This window comes from Melopsittacus undulatus, chromosome 1, assembly GCF_012275295.1.
Source record: "Melopsittacus undulatus isolate bMelUnd1 chromosome 1, bMelUnd1.mat.Z, whole genome shotgun sequence".
Classification (NCBI taxonomy): domain Eukaryota; kingdom Metazoa; phylum Chordata; class Aves; order Psittaciformes; family Psittaculidae; genus Melopsittacus; species Melopsittacus undulatus.
Window position 1 is genome coordinate 44,886,529 of NC_047527.1, and position 25,487 is coordinate 44,912,015.

Genomic DNA, 25,487 nt, shown 5'->3' on the forward strand with positions numbered 1-25,487 from the left:
AAATATATTTAAGACCTTACTGGCTTTGTGTGTATTTGAGGATACACAGAGATACATTCATAACCACAACTCATGAGAATTCAGTATTTCTCACTGCTTTTACCACAGGAACTTGGAAAAAATCAACTTAAGTTCTCACCTGTGAAAAACTCACTGAACAACAATAAATAGTTAGAGCAGAGTGATTTTCACAGCAGCATTTGGTTGTTCTAATTAAGCATATGGAGCTCCATGAGCTTTATTTTTGTCATTGTGTATCAGATCAAGATAAGTTGTCAGCTTTGAGAAGTAGATGAAAGGACTCATATTTTTGGTAGTTGTAGATGTGTGTGTATAAGGCCTACAATGAAAGCACCAGATGCTGAATGTAGAACAGACACAAATTCCTGATTTAGGGTTTATTTTATTTTTTTTCACTTATACAGACAATGGGACAATCCCAGGGTTCTCTTCTGTGACTGGGATTTTTAGGCACCATTGCAGTACCAAAAATCAATAATGGGAGTAGTTGTCTATCCTAAGACTGCCTTAGAGTTCTGTAGGATACTTGTTCTTTGTTGTCTTTAGGTGAGGAAGTGCATCACTAACAGAAAAAAGACCCCAATCTGTAGTGAGCTTTGAAGGCCCTCAGATAGTAGTACAGTCCTAGATTGGCTCTCAGGTTGTTTCATGTTATGCCAAAGGCTATTTTATCCTTTCTTAGCCATATTACTTATGACTGATGCTATGGCCTGGAGACTGGAAAGGATGCGCAGATCACCACTGATCTATAAGCAGTCAGACATTGAAATGTACTGCAAAGAAAGTTACCCACAGAAGGAAGGAGCTTTAGCTAACTTTAACAAAGGTAACCTGGAATTGTAATTGAAAATTTATTTTACATCTACACCTAAATATGATTTAAAAAACTCGTAGCACCTTCTAGTTAGGTGCTCTTCTTGGTGTCTAGAACATTCACTGTGACCTATTTTTAGAATTTCAGAGACTGTGTGTTCTTGTATCGAGTATAATACATATAGTATAATTTCCTCCCAGAATGTCTCACTTACCCAAGGAGTAGCTGCAATAATGTTATAATCTTTTTTGCCAAATATACTTTCATTGCCAGTTCTGGCAACTCTTGAGAGTTTGGCGCACAGTTGGTGGGGACAGAATCTTTAGAATTTACATGTTCTAAGAAACAAACTGCAATTTTTTCAAATGCTTACTATTTGGCAACATTTGGGAAGTTGTTCATACTTATGATTGAGGAAAGAGATAGCATCAAAGGCTACTGTTTGTCTTTCAAAACATAGATAATTTAAATGATGACCACGTGGTCTTGCTTTTTTCTCTTGGGGAGAAATATAAATGGTGGAGTTTTGCATTCTGATTTTCCTACATAAAGATTTTTTTCATAGATTTGAGAAAAGTTTGACATAGGTAAGACACTTTACACATATTTTTATTATTTATTTATTTATTTTTAATCTTGACTAATTAATTGTTACTTAAATTATAAGCAAATAAACATAGATTTTGTAGTGGAAAGTACAGACAACAGTTATGGTAAGCATCACCATCTTTACACAACTGTCAGTACGTGACTGCATAAATGAGATTGTATTCATGAAAATACATGTATTCATTTCTAGCACTCCCTTTTTGCATAGCATAATGAAAAAAGTTGCAGGATGACATTTTAGGAAAACTTTCAATTATTATTTAGGTTTTCAGTACAACAATGAGGTTTTCGGAGGACAGTAGCATTACTTCAGTTCTTAAGAAGGTTCAAACTATTTAAACCCTATGTCACAAACTAAATAAAGTCATCACTAAGAACTGGACAAAGCAGTGGAATTGCACCAACTGTAGCCTTTGCAAAAGTTGTCTGACTTGTGCCATTTCTAAATGAGACCGCGATAGAAAGCTTAATCAGAAAACATCTGTCTTCTAAGCATAAGACTCCGCTCTCTCTGAAGTCTAACAAACTCTGATTGCTTTTTTCTTAATTGCAGTAGAAAGAGTGGGACCAGATTGTTTCTATTTATATATGCAAAGAAATTGTGTTTCTGAGGATAAGATTTTAGCCATATAAAACAAGGAAAAGCAGAAATCCTCAAGCCTACAAAATCTTCTATTTATTTATTTCACCACTGAAGCGATTACCAGACCAACCGCATGATTTACTTTTTTACTCTGATTTTTAAGACTTGAAAGTCATCTTTAGAAGTGAGGTTGGGGAAGCAGTCCAAGCATGTAAGCTCAGCCTGTGGTCTGATCTTAGGATTTCTTAGTCATACTCCTTTTTCAGAAACATTTTAAGGAACAGCTATTACACCAAACGTAGCAAATAGAGGTTTCAGGCTAATTCTTATGACACTAATTCGGGCCATTTAAATTCTTATTTCTGTAAATACAGTATTTTATATTAGTTAGTACTGATTATATTTCCTTTTGCATTTATTTTTTCACCTGTACAAGTTGCAGTGAAATAACTCCTACAATATTCAAATAGTAAACCTACTCTTATCAATTTCTCTTCGTACTGTACTTTTACATCAATAAAAATACTTCTTACTGGCACACAATCCTTGCTATGTAGATTTCAAATAACTATGTATACACCACTTTAAAGGAATCTGTACATGATCTAATGAAAGATACTGTCTTTTCTGCACATGATCCTTACAATTTTATGGATAGCAAATAGTTGTATCTATGACACAAAAACTTAGAAACTGCCTAATTCAAACTGATAATCCTTATTATATTCACTCCTTTTAAGATACATGACAGCATTGGTTAAGATAATGAATGTTTTCTTACAGTAATAATTGATTATTTGTGATTCTGGATAGCTCATGTACCTCTGATAATGTGATTATTCAATCACACAACATCGATAACTGATGCTCTTTATGTCAATAATAGAGTCTGTAAAATGTAGATTAGGTGCTTTTTTTCTCTTGATTGATTATGTAGAAAGCCTAAAGTTATGTGACAGGACTATCTCCTCTATCAAATTGCACAAGTCTCTCTTTATTCTCTTTAACTAATATCAATCAAGGACTGCACAAGAACACATGTTCTGTGGCTCTGATCTGTGCTATGGGGGAAAGGGCGAGAAGTATATTCAGAGTTTACTGATGTGTAATGATATGATAATGATTTATTTAATCATATGATACCTTAAAATGTATGACTCATCTGTAAATCCAAAGACAACAATTAACTCTTTTATTTACTGTGTTTCCCTTCACTTTTCCCTTTCAGAACTAGAGAAGTTTGTTAGTGATAAAAGCTACTAACCCCTCTGAACTGACTCTGAGAAACTGACTGAACACAAGTGCCCCATCACTGGAAAGATAAGATAGTTAAGACTTCCTTGTTATAATAGATTTAATCAAAGTATAAAACCAGTAAAAGTTACAAAACACCAAACTCTAACCCTGCTGAAACAAGGGTGTGCATTTTTGTTTTGTAGTAGAATGGATGCACACACATTCATTTGCACACAAAACAGACACAGTGAAATACGAACTTAGTTGTTTCCTATTAATTTAAGGTAAAAGAGTATGATTAAGCAAAATAACACAGCCTGGGAAACATATGGGAGAAATGCTGGGAACAAAGAATACAAGGCCTTGCTTAATATTTAATTTCTTTGATTCCACCTGGGAAAGAAAGTAGATTCACAACCCTGTTGAATAATACACTTTTATGGTAGTGGCTGCAACACACTTAGAAACTTACTAAGACAGCAGTTATTTAAAATTAGTTCCAGGTCAAAAGTTGTACTACCAGAAATATCTGTAACATTCTCAAAATACTTGCAGTTTGACATTTGATTTAATAATGGGATTATAGCTGATGTATTGAGGTTAGGTCACAGGATCCAAAACTTAAGTACATTACTCTGGTTCCCAGTGTTTATTTGTGTGAATTTTACGTTTGTGTGCCACACTGGCAGACACTAACTTTTCTTGCTAAATTAGTCTTAATCATCCTGACACAAATTGATTTAATCTTTAATCATAATTAAACTTTATCTTAATCTTTAAAATCTTAAGCCTTAAAAATCTTAGACAAGCTACATTTTATTGGACTTGTCAGGCTTGTTCTCATGATTCTTATCCTGAGCTTTTAAACTCAAGGCATTTTAACTCCTTGTTGATCTTGCAAGAAGGATTACATCTCAAATATTTTACAAGATCCTGGGATGCTGCTGCCCTATATAACAAGGTGCTATTAGTAGCAGTCAAGCTGCTAAATCCAAGTAAATGAAAAAACAAAGGTATTTATGAACAATGCTTACAAAGTAACCTGTCGGATTAGTGATGAAACCATGTTATGCTCATTTATTGATTTGTATTACTACCATTTAGGAAAGCAGAAAAGGCAAGGAGGAAAACTAAAGAAGCGGTGGCAAAGATTTAAGAAGCCAAGCCATGGAAAAGATCTCATTGAATTCCCTGTGTTGAGAAGAAAGCTGTCATTTTGCTGGTTTTGGTTGAAGTAGAGTTAAGTTTCTTCAGAGTATCTAGCGTGAGGCTATGTTTTGGATTTTTGGGTTTATGCTGGAAACAGTGTTGATAATTCAGGGATGTTTTGGTTATTCCTGAGCAGTGCTTACACAGCTTCATAGCCTTTTCTGATCCTCACACCACCTCACCAGCAGGTAGGCTGGGGATGCACAAGAAGTTGGGAGGGGACACAGCTGAGACAGCTGATCCCAACTGACCACAGGCATATTTCATACCATATGGTATCATGCTCAGCATATAAAGCTGGGGGAAGAAGAAAGAAAGGGAAGCATGTTTGGAATGATGATGTCTGTCTTCCCAAGTAACTGTTATGTGTGATGGAGCCCTGCATTCCTGCAGATGGCTGAACACCTGCCTGCCCATGGGTAGTGGTGAATTAATTCCTTGCTTTGTTTTGCTTGTGCGTGCAGCTTTTGCTTTATCTGTTAAAAGGTCTTTACCCCGACCCATGGGTTTTCTTACTTTTATCCTTTGGATTCTCTCCCCCATCCCACCAGGGGAGAATGAGCGATTGTCTGTGTGGGGCTTAGTTACCAGCTTGGATTAAACTAGGACAGTCTTTTTTGACCACCAACATGGGGTTTGAAGGGTTTGAGGTAATGACAGATTTGATTGGAAAGTGCTAGATCAAATTTGTAACAGTTACTGCTGGTTAGCTTTTGACAGGCTACTCTGCTTGCTATAGGGCTTGCTTGCCTCTCTGTATCTCAGACTATAGTGATTATTTGTGGCTGTTTTTTGGTTTTGCTACTTATTGTACCACTGTACTGCTTATTAGCTTATGGTGTTGTGCCTGGGAACAGTTTGATAACAGCAACGGCAATGTGCCTGGGCTGGCAAAAGGCCAAGGTATTGCTGTTGTTCCTGTGTTGCTGTACCAGACAGGCTAGAACTCCAGTGTGAACTTGAGTCAATGGGACTGTGACCTGTAATGAGTCCAAATGGGAGCAGGACATTTAGGAAGGGATGAAGTGTACAAATGGGTTTATGAGGTGGACTTGACTATTGATGCCCTTACATAGGTTATCCATGAATGTCAAACATGCACCATTATTAAACAAGCTAAGCAGCTAAAACCTTTTTGGTATAAAGGACGATGTCTGAAATATCAGTAGGGACAGCCTGGCAGATTTATTATATCATGCTACATGAATCTACCATGGCAAGCACCATGTGCTTACAATGGTAGAAGCAACTACTGAATGATATCTTGTGCCCCATGCCACTGCCTGGAATCATAGAAAGGTTTGGGTTGAAAAGGACATTAAGATCATCTAGTTCCAACCCTCCTGCCATGGGCAGGGATGCCTCAGACTAGACCATCTTGTCCAAGGCTCTGTCCAACCTGACCTTAAACACTGCAGGGATGGAGCATTCACAGCTTCCTTGGGCAACCTGTTCCAGTGCCTCAACACCCTAACAGTAAAGAACTTCTTTCTTATATCTAACCTGAACTTCCGGTGTTTAAGTTTAAAGACATTGTCCCTTGTCCTGTCGCTACAGTCCCTGATGAAGAGTCCCTCTCCAGCATCCTTGCAGTTCCCCTTCAGATACTGGAAGGCTACTATCTTGGGTGTTGAAAACCATGTTTTATGGCAACACAGTACCCTGGAAAGAATTGCATCAGACAGCTGGGATAATTTCTGAAAAACATTCATAAACATGCAGGCCAAAAAGCGTGATGCTGTCTGGGCATATTGTATGTCTTATCAGGCACCATCCCCCAGGAAAACTGAATGATAAAGTAAACTGTTGAAAACTACTGAGAAAAATGGGTGGTGGTATATTCAAGCATTGGAATACATACCACTTGGCTAGTTAACACTAAAAGATCTGCCAGTTGGCCTGATCACTGCAGCCCTGCACACTGCAAAAGGAGACTGACATCACCACAGCTCATATAAGGAACTTGTTGAGGAAACAGTGTGGATTACTCCTTTCTTGGGAAAGGGCAAACCCATTTGTGGGATTGTTTTTGCTCAAGGACCTGCATACATTTGATAGCCAGGGTAATGTAGAAGAATGGGGAAGCCCGATATGTACTTCAAGGCAATTTAATTCTGGGTGAAAATAATCCATAATTTGAGTTGCACATTATGGTAATTATTATAGCAGGAACCCCTTGTTGCTAGCAAAGCTAGGAGCAAGGGGAAGAGTAGTTAATTGCAATATTAAACAGCCCAAAGGAACTAGGGGTGGAGACCGTAATGGAAGTATCTTTAAATTATTGTAACCCATGATTTAAGTTGGATGTTATAAAAATTACTATAGCAGAAACCACACAAACCAGTGAAGAACAAGTCTTACAAGAAGCAGATCAAGTGCAGCAGTGACCTGACCTGAGCTGGCTTTGGTGTCCAGTAACTCCACGTAGCACATCATCCCTCCTGTTGTGAGTGACCACCATAATAGATGGAGCCCAAAGTCTAAAGGAACTCAGTATTCACAGCTATTTGTACATTTTGTGGGAATTTATGGATGTTTTACAGACATTTCACAGGGGCTAATTTCTGAATCCAGAAGACTCATGGACTAAGGGAAAGATATTTGTGTATTATATCAAAAGATGCAAACGGACTGGTGGGTAATGAGGATGTATTTGATAGTGTGAGACCTGAGCATGATGTAATAATAAAGGGTGATGTATGAAATAAGGGGTGAAGAATGCGCTGGATTTGGCTGTGGAAGAGCAAAAGTTCTTCACAGTAGCTAGTATGGGGCTTTTGCCTGTGGCTCAGGGGGTTGCTTTCGATAAAGGTAGGTTTGTGGGTTGGCTGCAATTCACCAGGCTTGTCTGGGGAACAGGGAGTGTGAGTAGGAGAGAGCTCTTGCAACAAGAGCTTGGAAAAATCCTTTTGATTGCTGGGGTTATTAACTACAGCCTAAACAAGACAGTTGGATTGGCTTAGCTGAAAATGAAGACAAAGGGACAATCAGCAACAAGAGCAAATAAACACAACTGTATTGAAATTTACAGGTAGTGTGTAAGGGAGACAAAACGATGCTGGTGTTAATGATTAAACTTGCAGAAACAAAGACAGTGCTAAAGTTGCAAGATTTATGTGGTACTTTAATACTTCATTGTTGATAAAAAATGGTTTTAAACATAAATGACAAGAAAAGTTGTGAGAGAAGTATGCGCTCTTTCTACCTGAACAATACAGAACACAGAGGCAGCCACGTAAAACTTAGCAATGTGTACATTGCTTAAGGAGTATTAATTGGAGCAAAGGCAGACTCAAGATAGATCTTTATACGGAAGAGAAAGAATAGCTAGTTAAGCAATAGTTTATCATACCTGATTCAAAGACTGGGTATGAGCAATAAGAAGTAACATAAACAAGCAGCAGTAAAAGACCTGGAGAACAAAATGTGAGATTTTGAATCAGTATTGCAGACTGTAAAGCTGGATATTATATGAACAGCACATTCATACATGTATTGTTTTAACCTCCAGCTCTAATGGTTTAAGCAGAATACCACCTTCTACTTCCTTGGGTAGTAGGACCTCTGACCCAGCTTCAGTGATGCTTGTGTCAGGCTCAGATTCTACACTTGGTGGTGACTATAGCAGTGTAAGATACTTTTGCTTCGCTCAAGGTCTTTCGGCATTCCTTCCTGCCCATTGTCTTACAGCACCCTCTGTTCACAGTTATAAAACCACAATGTTTTGGAGTGTCACTCTTTCAAATGGATTCCAGAAGTCACCCTGATGAAAAGTCACCAGACCTATAAAAAAAAATGCTGTTAATTTTCTCCAACCAGTCAGATTTTGTAACATATCATTGTCATGCACATTTGGGCCCATTCAACATGGGAAGCATGTTAGTTTAATTTCATTCACATACATTCTATGGCACTATTCATTGGACATGACGAAATATATGACCTTTTGGAACAACTGGCAGATGTGTTGATTATTGCAGCTTTGGAGACATTGATGGCTTTACAGTTGTTACTCTGGTAAGATCTCATTGGATTTCATGTTTGCTGATCCATAAAAAATACACTTTTGGATGGTTAGACTGAAAACAGGAATGAGGAGGGAGAGTTTTTTGAACTAATCATCTTCTTCCACAATAAGCTGCAATTGTTTATGTATTTTCTGCATAAAATCCATTGCAGGATGAAATACAGCAAAGTGCAATGTATACTCCATGGAATTTCCTTTTCTTACAATTATGAGTAAATTGCAATATTATGAATTATTCAGAGGAGTGACTACATATTGTGCAGTAATCCTTTTACTGAAGAAAGTAATATTTAAAGAAGATGGAGGATGTTTCAAGCATTCTCTTCAGAGCAGATACTGGGTCCTAGTTGCCTGCCACAACAGTATGTGTGAGTCATGCTGCTGCTCCTGCAGCGTCCTGATGCTGGAGAATCAATTAAACGTGACACATCTATCTTCTGAAACTCCATCTTGGTATTGTTCCACAAATGCCTCTATATTAAAGTTAAGATAGTATTCCACAGGCTTTCTCATGCTCATCACAGTAGCACTTAAAGTCTTACAAGTGTACCTAACATTCTAAGGAATTAAAACAAAATTAATGCTGTTTGAGCTGAAGGCACGGAACTTGCTTTTAGTTATGCAGAGACAGTGATGTGTATGGCACCACTAAATGTTCCTCCACACAAAAGTTATGGCCAGTCTTAAGACTTCATGTACCATGGATCTTACTCTCAGATCAGACAAGATTCTGCAGATTGTCATTGTATTGATCTGCTACTATACTTCTCTATTTTTACAGCATAGAAACAATTATTTTAGTACAATAAGAAATTCCACTAATAAAAGCGGAATACCAGAGAAGCATGTGTCAATTGTTACTCAGTTATTAGTTAGTACAGTAAATCTATAGTTTTAATGTGTAAAAATAAAGCAGTAATAACACTGCCTCACATGTAAAATAAATTCTACCTTAATGTGAGGTAGTAACATGACATAAAGGTACAGTACATTTTTGCTTCATAAACCCAAGTTCATGTCCATAGAGATCCTCTGTACTACAGTCAGCTGAAGCTTCAAATTTAAGCCACATATGCATATAGTAGTTCAATGTTGTACTTTTATAGCCCGCTTTACACTCTGCTCAATAAAAAAAAAATGACATACATCAAGTTCCATAGCCACTACTGGCAATTCAAAGACATTTTAGTGACAAAAGGCATCACTCAGTCTATCCATCTCTCTGATACCCACTGCAAGAACATCCATCAAAATATTATTCTCAAATCTCTGCTTCAGAGCTGAAGGAGCAGAATTTCTCACTTATGGAAACCCTTATTGGAAAATTCTTACATCTATGCTCTGCATCAATGTGAATTATCAGGAAACAATGTGATGAGGCTACAGATTGATACTCTGCGGACTGTATTCTGCTGTACATAGAAATGTTCCTCTTCAACATCTAGCATGATTGGAGGATAGAGTAACCTCTTTTTGACTGTTTAAGGTCCTTTTAGTAAACATGTGGTTTTGTTGTTACTATCACTTACTTGCATCAGTACTTCACTTGATTAACTGATAATTTTGTATTTCTAGCTCTGATGTTTACATGCCAACTGACTTAGGCTTTCTACATTTATGCTGCAAAAATACTGATATGGAATCCTGAAGTGTTTGCTACCCTGTGACCTAAGGGAAAGAAGCGATAAGGTTATCACCTGAGCCTAAAGGATAAACTCTACTTGACCATGAGCTGTGCTGGCTGAACAAAATAATTTGTCTCATTGCTACTGAAAAACAAAAATGAGGTTATCAGTAATGCTTCTTGCATAGAAAGCACTTGTGCAAGTATGGTGACTGAGGCAAAATTGTATTTGGAGGAAGATGGGGAAGGGACTAATTCTGTATCTCCATTCTTTTTACCTTATGTCTGTATAAACTAAACACACATTAACAACAGAGACCTAGATTCTTATGCAACCAGATCCTGCTGCCATCTCAGGTGCGCTCAGGCACATCCTGGCCTGCTGCCAGCTCCTCTGCACACATCTTCCCATCGCTGACAGCATTCTGCAGAGCAGTGGAGACATTAGTGGCTTGACCCTATCACCTAGCAACTTGCGATGGCCAGTGTTAGCTGCTAAGGCAAGAAAGATAAAGAGCGACTTGATGTGGCACTGAAGTTACCGACTTTTAAAAAACACCTTTATCACGCGGTGGGTGTGAGAGCAAACTGCTAACGGAGTGTGTAAGTTATCACATATGAATTCAGCACAAGTGTAGCCAGATGTTCAGAAAATGATTTCTGATCTGCTCTGTGGAGAACTGGTGGGTCTGCTAGCCCTGACTCCCGCTCAAACCCTTCTGCACTAACAGCAGCTGAAGCGTGACGACGTCCGCCTGCAGCTGCACTTGGCGGAGAGGCAGTACCGCCAGTGCAGGGGCAGACAGCAGGGGTACAGCACCGCCGCTGGGAAGCCGGCCGAGTTCCTGAGGGGCACGGCGGTGCTCCCTCCCGCGGGACCCTGCCGATCCCCACCGAGGTGGAGGGGCACGGAAGAGGAATCCCCCTCCCGACGGGAGCGCCCGCAGAGCGGGACCTGACGAGGAGCGCTCCCCCCACCACAGCTCCCAACGGCTCTACCGCTGCCAGCCCACATGACGGCCGCGGAGACCTCAACCACGCAGGGAGAGGAGCCCGGCGCCCCCCACCCCTCCCCACACCAGCCAATCGGGACAGCGGGCTCGCTTCTCCCTGTCCTCCCATTGGTCAGGAGCGCAGGGTCGCGCGCGCGCCGCCGCCGCCGCAGTGTAGCGGCGGCACAACCGCCGGCGATCCCCCGCCCCTCCCGCCTGAAGTCTCCTCCGGCGGGGGCGCGCGCCCGCCGCAGTCCTGCAGTGCCGCCGCTGCGCCGGGGCTCGCGCACGCTCCAACCGCCGCAGTAGCCGGGTCCCGGCGGGGCGGGGCCGGGCTAGGGCCGTGCCGCGCGGCTGCAGCGCGCTCTCCCCGCCGGTGCGGGAGGGGAGGCGGGAGCGGCGGGGCTGGGCCGGGCTGGGCCGGGCCCCGAGGTGACTGCCCGCCGGCAGCGGGGATGCTGCCGCCGCTACCGCCGCCGCCGCTTGTGAGGAGGCACCAAGCGGGAGAGCGGGCGGCCGGCGGCATGAGCAGCGGAGGGAACATTCCGCGAACCCCGCGGCAGCGCTAGGGGCCCCTCCCCGCTCCGGCCGCCACCTGCGAGCCGCGGTGGCGGGCTCAGCCCTCCCGGAGGCGCAGCGCACAGGAAGGCAGGGCCCCTCCGGCCGGCCGGCTGTGAGGGGGACAGCCGGGCCAGCCACAGAGCGCTGCTGCCGCTTCTCTCCCCTCCCGGGGAGGCGGCGGGAGTTGAAGGGAGGAAGGGGCCGAGCAGAGTCCCCTCGCCGCCTTCTTGCTGCCCGATTCATGGGAGGAGAGGGTCGCTTCCCTCAGGGAAGCCCCGCCGCGGCTCTCCGGGATTGAGCGGAGCGGCCGGCCGCCGGCGTGGAGAGAGGATGCCACTTTTCCGGAAGGTGTTGCGGGTTTCCAATCGCTCCATGCTCGCCTTCATCTTTTTCTTCTCCTTTTCCTCTTCCTGCCTCTACTTCATCTATGTGGCCCCCGGGATCGGTGAGTCGGGAGCCGCCCCCTCGGGGGGATGTGAGGGCTGGGTGGGCTCCAAGACCCGGGGGGCGGCGGGCGCTGCGAGGCGGCTTCGGCTCTGCACACTCCCCCTCCCCACCAGCTTACCCCGGCCTGTCAGGGTGAGCACCGCGGCCGGTAGACGAGGGACGTCTCTGGTGTGGAAACGCGAGCCCTCCGCGGCCGAGGGAGGGTCAGGGCGGGCTGGTAAGGGCCGTCCCGGTGGCAGTAACGCGTGTGTTAATCCCGCATCTTTGTTCTGTGGATTTCAAACGCTCTAGAAGATTCAGTTGCTGTCGCGAGGTAGGTGAATGATGTTCTTGGCTTACCAGGATGGAAAAGTGGGGCAAGAAAGCACCTCGCCGTTTCGTCGTGTTATAAATTAATGGTATTAACCAGGAATGAACTGCGAAGCTGCCTGCTGGAGTCACTTGAATAAATTAATCTTTAAACGCATTAGTAACAGCGTTAATACTAAAGCATGTGTGAACAGAAATTAAGAACCAGTTTGAATATTTGTTATTTATTTCTGTCAGTGGTATCTCTCTTCACAGGTTTTACAGCTTTGTTAACTTCTTATTCTGAAAGAACCATTTAAGAGGGGAAGCAAGTCTTTTCTTTTAGAAAAGCTACGTAAAATAACACTGCAAGTCTGGGTTGATAAAAAAAAAGTGCTATTTTCCTTGGTTTGCTTTCGTGCTGTTTCTGAGAGACTACCATCAGGCTTTTTCTTGCTGCATGATAATTTCAGACCTGGTTAGTCTTACCCCTGAGCTAAGGCAAATGGTATCAGGTATGGTGCCCTGTGGTGTTTCAGTGTGGTGGGTATCTATCAGCTAGGCAATGTTTTCCTTTTTTTCCAAGGAACACTGTCACTTTTTCCTGCACTTCTCTTGCTTATAGGGTGCTACCCAAATACCTGTAAATACATCTTGATCTTTGTCCCCAGTGCTTAAAACTCTTCTCTGCAGTCATTACTACAAAATGTCCATGTTGATTTGACCACTGAATCTGCATGAATTGTTTCATATTGACTGGTATCTTTCTGCTGTTTGGCTTCCTATTGTTCACAATCTTCTATTTAGCTTGTAAATTCTTTCAAGATGCAGTTACTTTTCCCATGTGTACAGCACTTCATACAATATTGACATACCCATTAATTGTTCTTACGGTTCAAATAAATACAAAAAGAATATTAAGGAATGTATCATGGATTGGAGTTCTTGAACTGGAGTTCAGTGTTTCCCTGCTGAAAGGGATGTGATTGTCTTGCAAGTGAGAGAATGATGCTGCTAAGGTCCATTTGGACATTTTAGTTCTATGGGACAATAGTGTGGTATCAGAGTGGACTTTAATTACAAGCAGTTGGTGTATGATTTAGAAAGCGAAGTACAGCTTCCACATCTTTATAAGTAAGTGAAACTATTAGCATCTTGCATAATGTATGCAGTTGGAGTTTTACTTCATTATTTAGATGCTTCTTCAATGGGTATCTTGGAAGTACGTCCTCTTCTTACTAAGCAATGCTTATGCAGTACCATGTTTAGAATTGGAGCCTCTAGTGATGAGGCTTCTCTCTTGCTGCTCAGGTATTGGGGTTTATGTGTCTGTTCAGTTTCCATTGTACCAGGAGTGAACTTAAATCAACAATATGTACCAAAAGTATTCTTGTGGGAGGTTAGTTAGGTCTGATCAACTGTAAGGAAAAAATCATACTCAAATTGGTCTCTCTTGCTATTTCTGATGTATATACTGTAGTTAGCTTTCAGGCAGTGGTTTAGCAATACAAAAATCTTCAGTAGTTACATGAGTTTGTGAGATTACAGCTCTTTCCGGTGATCAGTCAATGAGGTGCTGCCCTAGCTCTGTATGCAGTTGTGTTGTGAACTCGTCCGTCTTAAACCAAAACCTTACAATACTGGAGTTATTCTTTGTGACACTTCTTGGATCCAGTTTGAAATGCTACAGTGCTCTTCTGGTCTTACTGAGGGAGAGAATATAGAAAATGGGAAAGGAAGGAGCAGTAGGAAAGTTTTTACACTGTTAATCTTAACCTCTTGGCTTCCAGATGTGAGGCTTGTTTTCCAGGAGTTTGCTACTGTAAATGTTACTGTAACTGTGTAAAATGGTGAAAAGAAGGTCAAATATTATCTTAAAACTAACAGGCATCCTTGCGGTATTTTTGGAAAAATGTTATTTATGAGAATGTAAGACTATCAAAAAAACCAGTAACACTCCAACCGCCAAATTTGTAGGCAGGTGATTTGTCTAATAATCCTATGCTGTATGCTCATGCTGTTTGCATACTGTGGTGGAATAGACTATTTCAGTGTTCTTGCTCCTTTCCACTGAGTGTGGTGAAATAGGTCTACCTAAGTAAAAGGTGATTTTGTGTGTGTGTGCGCACATGTGTGTGTGCAGAGGAGGGCTTAAGATTGCTTGTGGAAGTTCAGCCACCTTACCTATTAGCAGCCTTCAATGAAGCATATTCTGCAGTTATCATAAATGGGTGGGATCTGCCAATTTATGTGTACAGGTGTTTTTGTGAAGGTATTTTGGTTCATCATAACGCTTCCTCAAGAATTTGTAAGGCACAGTGGCAAAGAGGAGGAAAATTCTGATTGTACTGTAGGGAACTGGAGCTGCTCCCTGGCTGGTTTCTCTTCCGCTATCAGAGGAACTGAAAAGAGAGGGAGACATTAAGCTCCCAAATATTTGATAAAGCAGCAGTGTACTGGACAGTGGGAAGGGAAAAATAAGTGGGTTGTATAGGAGAATGACTTCCAGAGAGGTCAAAGCTGAGTGAAAAATTGAATTCTTATGGGTTAATAGAGCAGGATTCCCTCCTAGCAAGCAGGTCATGAATTATCAAAGGGAGGAGATGTCTGCACAAGTAATCTCTTAGCACTGGAAGAATTCTCAAAGAGTTCATTATCACATACATTCCCTCTGTCTTTCATGCAAATTAGAAAATAAGTTGCTACTTTTTTTTTTTTTCCGAAATTGCAGATTTTGTGACAAATGCAGTTTGGGTAAATTTGAAATACTGACAGCTTGTTTAGAGGGGAAAAAATACTTATTTGAAGGTATTTAGTTATGTCTGTTTAAAATAATTTTTACTTTTTTTTTCTCTTTTGTAGAGGCCTCACAGAATGTTACTTCTTTGGGAAACAAACTTGTTATCCCATGTATTTCAGGATATGAGGAGAGGAAAAGAATTTAAATTTCAGGTTTTCAGACAGTTTGTGTTTTGAGATTAAGACATATATTATTCCACATAGTATAAAACTACAATGTCTATATGGTTGAGAATAGTTCATACACTATGTTGAGGATGTTCATATGCATCCTTTCCCCTCTTTAAGAACAGAAGATGGGATCAGGTAGAGAAGGCTGTGACCCTACTTCAGTGTCCCAGTGGCCTTTTGATAGTCAGAGGAGGTCAGACACAAAAGCAGACTCATTTCTGAGGGCTGAGATTAGAGAAGAAATATTTTTCTGATTTTTATTTTTCCTGTTTAGTTGAGTGGATGTTTTGAAGCAAAACTGAAAGGATAGGATGGCAAGGTAAAATGGTAGAGAACATTTTTGGTGTTTCAAATTTCAAAATCTTGTTTAGATGATACTTACATGTGTCAGTATCTAGTATTAGATGGAAGCAGGCAACAGGTGCTGCTTTTCCAGAAGGACCAATTTTCTGATAGTACTTGACCTTGTGCTCTGTTTGCGGAACCTGAAATGAAAAGATGCAAACTGAAGTTGCTGGTTTTGAATTAGTCAGTGAAGGTGGCCTGTGATTCTGAAACTTCACTGGAAGTTACAAATAGCCATGTGTGCTGCAGTTACAGCTTGAAGAAGCTAACTGAAAGCAGGAATCTTAGACACCAATACTTTCTTTTTCATTGTTGTAGATAGCAGTACTGACAAATGGGACTTAAATAGTCTATGTCTGGTGGTGACAGCTATTTGAACCTATTTAGGTTCAAGTTTACATCACAGAAAGGATCCAGAGATGAGGACAGTGAGACAAAGTAGGAAGAGAGGGGTGACCAAGAAAGAGCACTTACTGATCTTATTTTACTGCCAAGCCAATATGAGTATTCCCAGATATTTTCTTTTTTCTTTGCTTTTCTTGTTTTCTATCAGCATCATAACTGGAATCATATTGGACAACATAACTGATCTCAGAAAATGATGTCTTACTTATCTCTGTGTTATTCCTTTCTGGATGACTGCAGTAGAGAACTTTTACCAGATTGGGTGTAGTACCTTAGAGCTCTCAATAATGTAGTCAGTTGCAGTCTAACTTAGCTAGCTTGGACATGATGACCTTTTTAGTTTTATAAGAACTAGTTACAGAACAGCCATTAGGGAAGATGCAGCTTGTCTTTTGACATCAGTAGCTAAAAATCCTGAATGGTGGAATAACATTGAGGAGGAAAAACAACCACTGTTTTCTCTATTCTGGTCTTCTGCTTCTCTTATTAAACTCTTTACTGCTTCTCTGGCAATTCTAACCAAAGGGCACATGTGCAGGCTAGGTGGTGGAACTTAGAAACACCTCCATTGGTTTTAGCTCACAATGTGTTATCTATCTATTTCATATTCTGTTTTTGTGAAATACTCCTTTTTGAATTTGTGCAGAAATGGAAGAAAGAGCTAAATGTGCTATTAGCAAGATAAATGGTTGCCAGGTTTCCAGGTGCTGAGCCTGTGGATATGGGCACAGCCTTTGTGCTAATGTTCTTTGTTCTTGGCATCTGTGGCAGTTGAGGTATTTCTAAATACTTGCTGTTTGATCAGAGAATGATTTAGATTGGCAGGGACCTCTGCAAGTCATCTGATCCAACCTCCTGCTGAAAGCAGATCCTACCAGATCTAATTGCTGAGGGCCATGTCCAACTGAGTTTTGAATAACTCCAGGGATGGAGGTTCTGTGGTCTCCCTGGGAAACTTGTTCCACTGTTTGACAACTGTAAGAAAATTGTAATATGTAACTGTGATTTCCCATCTTGTACCTTGTGTAGGTTGCTAAGACGTACGTCTTTACTGTGTGTACCTTCAAGTATTCAATTTAATCTCTCTACATTTCTACTATATAGCTGAAGACAGAAAAAAAATCAATCTTCTCCTTAGCTGTTTCTGCTTAAGACTGTACATACCCATTTCTTTCTGTTTCTGCTTGTACATCATATGCTCTATCTTGGAAGCTTTCGTCTGGTATGTTAATGTCTGTCTCTTACTGGGATCCCCGAACTGGACACAGTACCCCAAATAAAGTTTCACAAGTTGCTGTTTAGAGGGGGAATAGTTGCTTCTATCAGTTTGCTGGTTATGCTGTTGCTAATACAGGATAGTATGCATATGTTTGCCACAGTAATACACCGATGGTAATACTTTGAGAGTTTTGTGATAGAGCCTGTGTCTTCAAGACAATAAGTTTAGTGCTAGGCAAGGACTGTACTGAAATCGAAATACTACAGCTAGCTTGTTTTAAACAACAAATCATTTGTTACTCTCCTCCTTTGATGCTGTGTGGAAATATTGTCTGATAACAGGGTGATGGTTTTTGCAGGATGTAGTAGATGTTGATGGTTTTTTTTTTTTTGCTGCTGTTGCTGCTTTTTACTCCTTTCTAGGGAATTGTTCACATGAACCTCTTACAAGTTTCTTGATTGAAGGAAACTTGTCTGTCTTTGTTTCATAATTTGTATAGGGAAATGTCTGTACTACAGACTCCTGGTTGTTTTCTAGGAGCTGTTTTCAGCTGTATTCCTTTACTAAAGTTCACCTGTTCTTAAAGGGTTCATTTGGAGGCAAGAGTAATTTCATCTAGCTGCAGTGGTCTTTTTCTTGTCACATTACAGTTTTTCACTTCAGTTCGACAAATTGCAACTAAACCCTTTAACAAAAAAGTTTTAGTCACCTTTCTATGCGTGGAGTCTTCCCTTTATTTTTCTTGTGCAAAGAGGAGTATGAGGCTTATACATTCTTGTTCTTTATCACTGATTTCCAGTGATCAGAAGTTTCTGAGTAATGGCTTGAGCTCATTATGAATTCAGGCATTTTCATAGGTAAGTTTTCTGCCTTATTCTGGGAGGTGCAAAGATTTTTTCCATGGTGTTGGTCCAGCACAGTCATTCCTAGCACCTGATGCTGAATAAATTATTGCAGTTCAGTCATTCATGACTGCCTTTCACTTTTACTAACAGATAAGCTGTGACTAAACGCGCATATTTCTTTCTGAATCAGTTGTTTTGCACCTTTATCTGATAGTTTTCCTAAAGTCCTTAGGTATATTTAGTTATTAGTCAGGGAACTCACCTGCATAAGATTTTATGAAGTATTCATTTTGTGGTGTTGTTTTAGGCAAAAAAAGGGAAAATAATGCAGGAGCTTAGGGTGTGCAGCTAAGGACAAGGTATGAGACCTCATGTGAAATCAGTTTTCACTTAAGCCAGCTAGTTGTTTGAATGTGTTCTCATCCTTTGAGGAGGAAAAACTGTATGCCCTGGAAAAATTTATTTGAACTGTGGTGCTTTACTGACATGGTCAAAGCTTTAACTAGTTCCACATTTGTCATTGGTGAAAGTTGGCTTATTTACTGTCTTCTCATTAAGAAGACTGTTTCTACAAATATCACTGCTTGTTTTTCTACAGCTGTTAGTCTGTTTTGGGTAATCTTTTGTATTCAAATTATACATTGATTTGATGGGAGCAGCATGCAATGATTGTGCGTTGTGTGGGATCCAGTGCTAGATTCTTACGAATACAGTGCAGAGATTGATGTCAGGACTTGCAGGTACAAAAGCTGGCTTGTCTTTTATTTTTCCCTAGGTATCTCCAGTGGTTATTTCACTTTCTTAAAATTGCAGTTGTCCTTTTCTGCCTTTACTTTGTGCTTGTATTCTTTTTTTAAATTGAATTTATGATGGTACATGGAATATTTGATTTACAGATACTATGGTTTTCAATTTTTGCCAATTAACTGAACTCATGAAAACAAAATTCTGGAACAACTGGCAAAGCTTAGGCTTAAAATGTCACTATAAAACCGTTTAATAGTTGATGTTCAAAACTGACCTGCCTAAGAACAGTCTTCATGGAACAAATGTCTTAGTGAAATTTAGTTATGTGTTTTAAAGTTGAGAATTTGTTAAAATAGTAGAAATTCAAGGAAAAATATTTGCTTTCCTGATTCAGTCTGTACTGAATGGAGGAAAAAAACAAACCAAATAAGTTGTATTGTTGGTGGTTACAGCAATGCTGAGTTTTAAATTTCTGTAGGATACTGTTTCAGAATTAACTCCTGAGTTATTTCTGACTTGCTATATAATCAGCTAATAGCCTGAGATTGGAGGATAGAATAATACCAAATGTGTTAGAACACTGTATCATTTATCATGCCTAAATATATTGTTGAAAAAATTTTAAAGTTTTTTTTTCTTCACCCATAAATGGAGACTTGATCAATGAAATTTTCTCATTTAGCATATATAATATATATAAAATACATATAAAATAGATAGTGAACTGAGTTTTATTCAATTCCTCAGACTTGCAGTCAGCGGATTCATCCATTCAGCACTTTCTTTGTGTTAGGGAGTATATAGAGATTGTCTGGAGTATTGAAAAAAAAACAAAAATCCCAATGAAACCAAACCACAACTAAAACCAATATTGAAGTCTCTGTTTTGTAGCTAATATGAATTCATCCATCTGCACCATATGAATGATCCCTATTAGCCTCCAGAAACACATGTAGTTTTTGATATTATCAGTAGATTGAGGTGATTGATCTTTATCTCTCTAATGTATTTTCTTTACAAGGAGGTGTACATATACAGGCTCAAATGCAGCCTTACCATTCCTATGAAAGAAGTTTGAATTTATTATGAAATTGATATTAGTGCAAAATTGATATTAAATATTCAACAACACATGAATTAAAAAATGTTTCAAGGCATACTGGTTTTTACCTTTTTTCTGGTTGCATATGTTTTAAAACCAACTTCTGATCAACAATGTGTAAAATAAATAAAATCCTATGGAAATTGAAGACTTGCTAGAGGATTTGTCTATGTTCACTGTAAATTTCAGTTTGTGAATAGGAGCCAGTTTACAGAAGTCTTATATTACTTTGAGTATAGTTCTTCACTGCAAAATTGTTTAATGAATCTGTTTTACAGACTAAAGTTCCTATCTAGTAGTTATGGAAAATATTCCTAGCTCCTAGAATTGTGACTATGATGTTTCAGAAGCAATCTTCAGCTAAACTCTACTTACTGTATATTTAGATTAGTTGTAGAATTTAATATTTAACTCTTTTGTGTTAATTTGCCGTGCATGAACTCTGCCAGTAGTGTATTTATAACTCTAGGATTGCTAAGAATAGTATCATATAACCTTGAGATGTGAAGAGATCCTTGTGGGACTTGTTCTAGAAATGTACCCATGAGATGATTCCCCATTTACAACAACTAGCGGAGAACTTTCTGTTAACCCATTCAAATCCATGTCAATTCTTATGCAATGTGTTGAATGTGCATTTCAGAAGTCCTGTGAAAAAAGGTGGTGACTTGCAGATGAGTAACTTTAGGGACAATGATCATTTGGCAGGACCTATTTTCTGTATAGCAGCTGTGTTTATTGCATTTGAATTTTGCAGGGTCCCTGGATTCTCTAAGAAGTATTTATTATCTGAGCTTTCAATATTTATTTATTTTATTTATTTTTTTTTACTCCTCCTTCTTTTCTCCCTCTCCTCTTCCTTCCCCCCTCAGCCTTCCTGGAAGATCAGTGTATAATGTTTAATGTTGCTACAGCTGTTCTGATGATAATCTCCTCACTTATTCAGTATAGAGGGTGCTAACTCTTTTTTGCTAATTGATTTGAAAGTGTTCTTGAGGTAAGATTTTCCTCTGTGTTTTTCCTTTTTTTTTCCTGATAAAAATTGTATTTTAAAGTTAAATTTATGATATCTAAATCTGTTCATCTTTTCTTCTTTGACATTTAAGAAATCATAGTTTGTAATCATTGATCTGGTTTTACCTTCAGTTGTTCTGTTGTATACTGTACTACACTGATTGCTTCTAAGAGCATGGCATATTGTTTTGGCTTTGCTTTGGTGTATGTGTACAGCATGGTAAATTACTGAGCTTCTGTATAAAAATGAGTTTTGTGCTTTTTATGTCAAGCTAAAGGATGATAAACTAATGTAGTATTGTGAGAAGTGCTTTGATTTTTGGTATACAGCTTGGAAGGAGATTGATACCCTAACTGACAGTGGTCTATGAATGAGATCTTTTTCTTTAAAACGGATATAAATAGTCCTTGGGTGAATAGTTAAATAATAGGAACAATGTAAAACATTGAGCCATTTTACCATGTATTTTTTATATTCTAAGAATTAATGCATTCCCTCCCTGCAATGGTCTTGTTTTCATTCTAACACATAAAACTGGTATTAGCTAGTGAGCTATAAAACTGGAGACAAATAATGATCCATCTGACTTTTTTAACATCTCTTCAGAAATACAGGATGATCCCTTTAATGCCCTAATGTGCTTTCTCAGAATGAGCTTTAAATAATGCACTAAACCCAAGACTTTTGATGACTGATGTGGGGCTGTATGTCCATGATTGCTGATAAAGATCTGGATCAATTGCTAGTGAAAATTTGATCTGTGTTAGGTATGAGGTTGTGTTCACACTGAAGGTGTATCACTGAGTATGGTATATATTCCAGGGTGTCCTATATGGGTGTGCTGTTTTAGATCCTGCACTGTGCTTCCTATTTGCTTACCTTGTAAACTGTGCAACAGTCTGGATTGTATGTTTCTTGAATCAATAGTGCTATTTCTCTCTTACAGACCATGTACCATGAATAAAACTAGTTCTAGGTGGTTACATTATTTGGTGTTTTCTTTGCTTAAATGTGAAATTTTGCCGTTCTGCTTTGTGCATTGCCTTGTACTTTGGCAGGAGTGATGATTGGTACAAATGCAGAAAGATGATAATGGAAGAAAATCACCGAATAGTTGAGATTGGATAGGCCTCTGGAGGTCTTCTGGTCTAAACCCCCCTGTCATAGACCCCTTGCTCAAGCAGAGACAACTGGAACCAGTTGCTCAGGACTATTTTCAAACAGTTTTTGAGTATCTCTGACGATGGAGATTCTACAACCTCCATGAGCAACCTGTGCCAGTGCTCTGTCACCATGACAATTAAGAAGTGTTTTCTGATGTTCAGCCTCTTGTGTTTCAGTTTGTGCCTATTATCTCTGATCCTGTCACTGCTCACCCCTGAAAAGAGCCTGTCTCTGTCTTTGCACTCTCTCTTCATATACATTATATACTTATACACCCACCCTTTATATACATTAATATGATCCCCTTGAGCTTTCTCCAGGTTGAACTGTTCCGGCTCTTTCACCCTTTCATCATAGAAGAGATGCTCCAATCTCTTTATCTTCTTCAGGGCTCTTTATTGCACTGTCTCTAGTATGTCCATATCTCTGTTACACTGTGGAGCTCAGAACTGAGCACAGTACTCCAGATGCAGCTTTACCAGTCCTGAGTGCGGGTTGGGAAGGATCACCTCAGCCTGCTGGTGACATTGTTCCTGATGCAGCCCAGGATGCCATCTGCCTTCTTTGCAGCAGTGGCATATTTCTGGCTCATGTTCAACTTGGTGTCCACCAGGACCTCCAAGGCCTGTTCTGGCAAGCTGTTTTCCAACATGTACTGGTGCATGGGGTGCTTCTTCCCCAAGTGCAGGACTTTGCACTCCTCCTTGTTGAGCTTCATGAGGCTGCTTTCAGCCCATTTCTCCAGCCTGTTCAAGTTTCTGTGGCATATCAGCTACTTGTATCAGTTTATCTTGTAAATGAACTTTGAGGCTACACTTTGCCCCACCATTAGGATCACTGATGAAGATGCTAAACAGGACAGGAGCTGCTATTGACCACTTGGGTATACTGCTAGTCACTGGCCTTATATTCATTGGGATAGTGCTCTCTTGAGCTTGAAGGAGGTGATCCTTGAATATTATCCATCTTTCTTGCTTCTCTCTTCCTTTGAGGTCCTTATCCTATGTGACTCTTCTGAACAGATCTTTGAAAAGACCAGAGCCAGCTTTCTTGAAGTCCAGGGTTCTGGAGTTGTTTTTCCTTTTCCTTCCTGCCCCTAGGATCCTGAAAGCCACCATCTCAAAGGCACAGCAGCCAAGGCTGTCTTTGATCTTCTCATCCCCAATGAGCCCCTCCTTGATGAATAGGAGGTCCAGCAAAGCACCTCCCTCACTGACTGCTTTGTCATTTGTGTCAGGAATTTACCATCAGTGCACTCCAGGAAACTCTGGTCTGCTTTTACCTGTCTGCCTTGTCCCTCCAGCTGAGATTGGCATGGTTGAAGTGCCCCATGAGGACTTGGCTGTTTTCATATCTGCAGAAGGCATGCTCCACTTGTTGTTCCTGGTCAGGTGGACTATAGCAGGCGCCCACTATAGTGTCACCTTTAATCCTAATTCATAAATTCCCATTTGGCTCCTCTTCCATCATCAAGGTAGAGCTCCATAAAGGGTGACTCCCCCTCCTTGTTTTCCCTTCCTGTCCTCCCTAACCAGCCTGTATCCCTTTATTGCATCCCTCCAGTCATGGGAGCCATCCCACTATGCCTGTCATCCCAATCAGATTGTAGCCCTGGAACTGCATACAGATCTCCACGTAGTTGTGTTTATTCCCTGTACTGAGTGCATTAGTATACAGGCACTTGAGGGGCACCTCAGCATGTCATATTCATGACAGCATAAGTAAGATGTGTGAAAACATGTGCCAGGCTCAGGAAGATGGCCAGTGATGACAGCTGAAAAGAGGATTGCAGTGGAAGTCATCAAACTTCAGCACTTGATATTCTGCTGTCAGTTTTCTTCCCTCACCACACTAACAGAAAATATGTATTTTTATTATGCTTCTGGCCAATGTGGATTATCTTGAATGCTTTTTTTGCTGTCACTGCTGGGTGGTGTGACATGTGAACTGTTATTTTTCTCAGGTTTTTGCTGGCAGACCTGTACCAGTAGATGAAATTTATTTTTAGGACTAAATTATTATATTTTATTTTTCCCTGATTCTTTTAGCTTAAAAAATAATTAATTGGCTATTCAAGCATCTGCTAGCACCTAAGCAGCTGTTGTATGACAGTAGAATAAACTGATCAGGTCTGTACTCCTTTAACTATGATTGTGTTGGAGACTCGCATAGCTGGGACAAAGAGTGCACAGAAAGGAAGATGTTTTGTTGTGTTTATGTATTTGGGTAGAGCTGGATAGTGAGTTGAGATCAGCCAGGAAGAGGAGGCGTTGGGTTGGGGTAGACAAGAATAGCTTGATGAAAACATGGCAAGGTTAGATTTTCCTGTTAGCAAGAGCAGCTCTTGAATACTTAGACCAAAATGACAGCAGAATTTGCCTGGCATGTGTTTGTTTTGCTGTTTTTGAGGGGGTTTTGTTGTTTTGTTTTTTTTTTTTAATTCTGTCTTTTCACAATGCCTCCTTTTGAGAGAAATGTCTTCTCTAGCTTTGTCTCTCACAAAGCTCTTGTGTGTTCTAATTTTTCTCCTATGTAAGAAAAAGAAAGTTGTCCTTCGGCAAAGGGGAGATGTGGATACTTCTGCAGAAAATCCATTTTATCAAGTTTTATGTGTGCATCACCATGTTCAGTATTTAAAGGGTGGCTGCAAGCAAGACGGAGACTCCCTTTTTACAAGGAGTCACATGGAAAAGATGAGGGGTGATGGACACAAATTACTCCTGATGAGGTTACGACTGAACACGAGGAACATTTGTCACAATGAGAACAATCAGCCATTGGGTAAATCTCTCCAGGGAAATGGTGGATTCCTCAACACTGGACACTTGTAAGATTCAGCTGGATGGGGTGCTGGGACATTCTGTCTCGGAAGGGTTGGACCAGATGATCCTTGAGGTCCCTTCCAACCTTGTATTCTATGATTCTATGATTATCTAGACTACAGTAAGGTTTCCCACAGTACCTTAGAACACTTATATAGCACTCCTGACTTTTTTGTGGCTTTGACTGAAGTTCTTAGTCTCAGTTCTGTACTGTATCAGGTTCCTAAGAATTCAACGGCAGCATGTTTGAGCAGATTTTTTCTAATATTCCTTGCAGTTGTTTCTAGAGCAAATCTTGTCTCAACCATTTCAGGAGCAATGCTAGAGAGCTAATTCTGTCTGTACAGTAATTTCTTTAACTGTGTGTATAGTAAGTTACATCTGTCTAACTGCTGAATTGTTTGCAATGTGATTTAGTAGCAAAAGAAATAAATTCCCAAGG

At 40.2% G+C, this 25,487-nt stretch overlaps 1 protein-coding gene across 1 annotated transcript in view; it reads left to right on the plus strand.

Annotated features, from left to right (window-relative positions):
• Window positions 1-12,006: 12,006 nt before the first annotated feature.
• Window positions 12,007-25,487, plus strand: part of B4GALT6 (beta-1,4-galactosyltransferase 6) — a 29,823-nt gene continuing 16,342 nt past the window's right edge. The window contains exon 1 of the mRNA XM_005153536.3: window positions 12,007-12,121. Coding sequence (XP_005153593.1) covers window positions 12,007-12,121 — 115 coding nt within the window. The remainder of the gene's footprint in view (window positions 12,122-25,487) is intronic.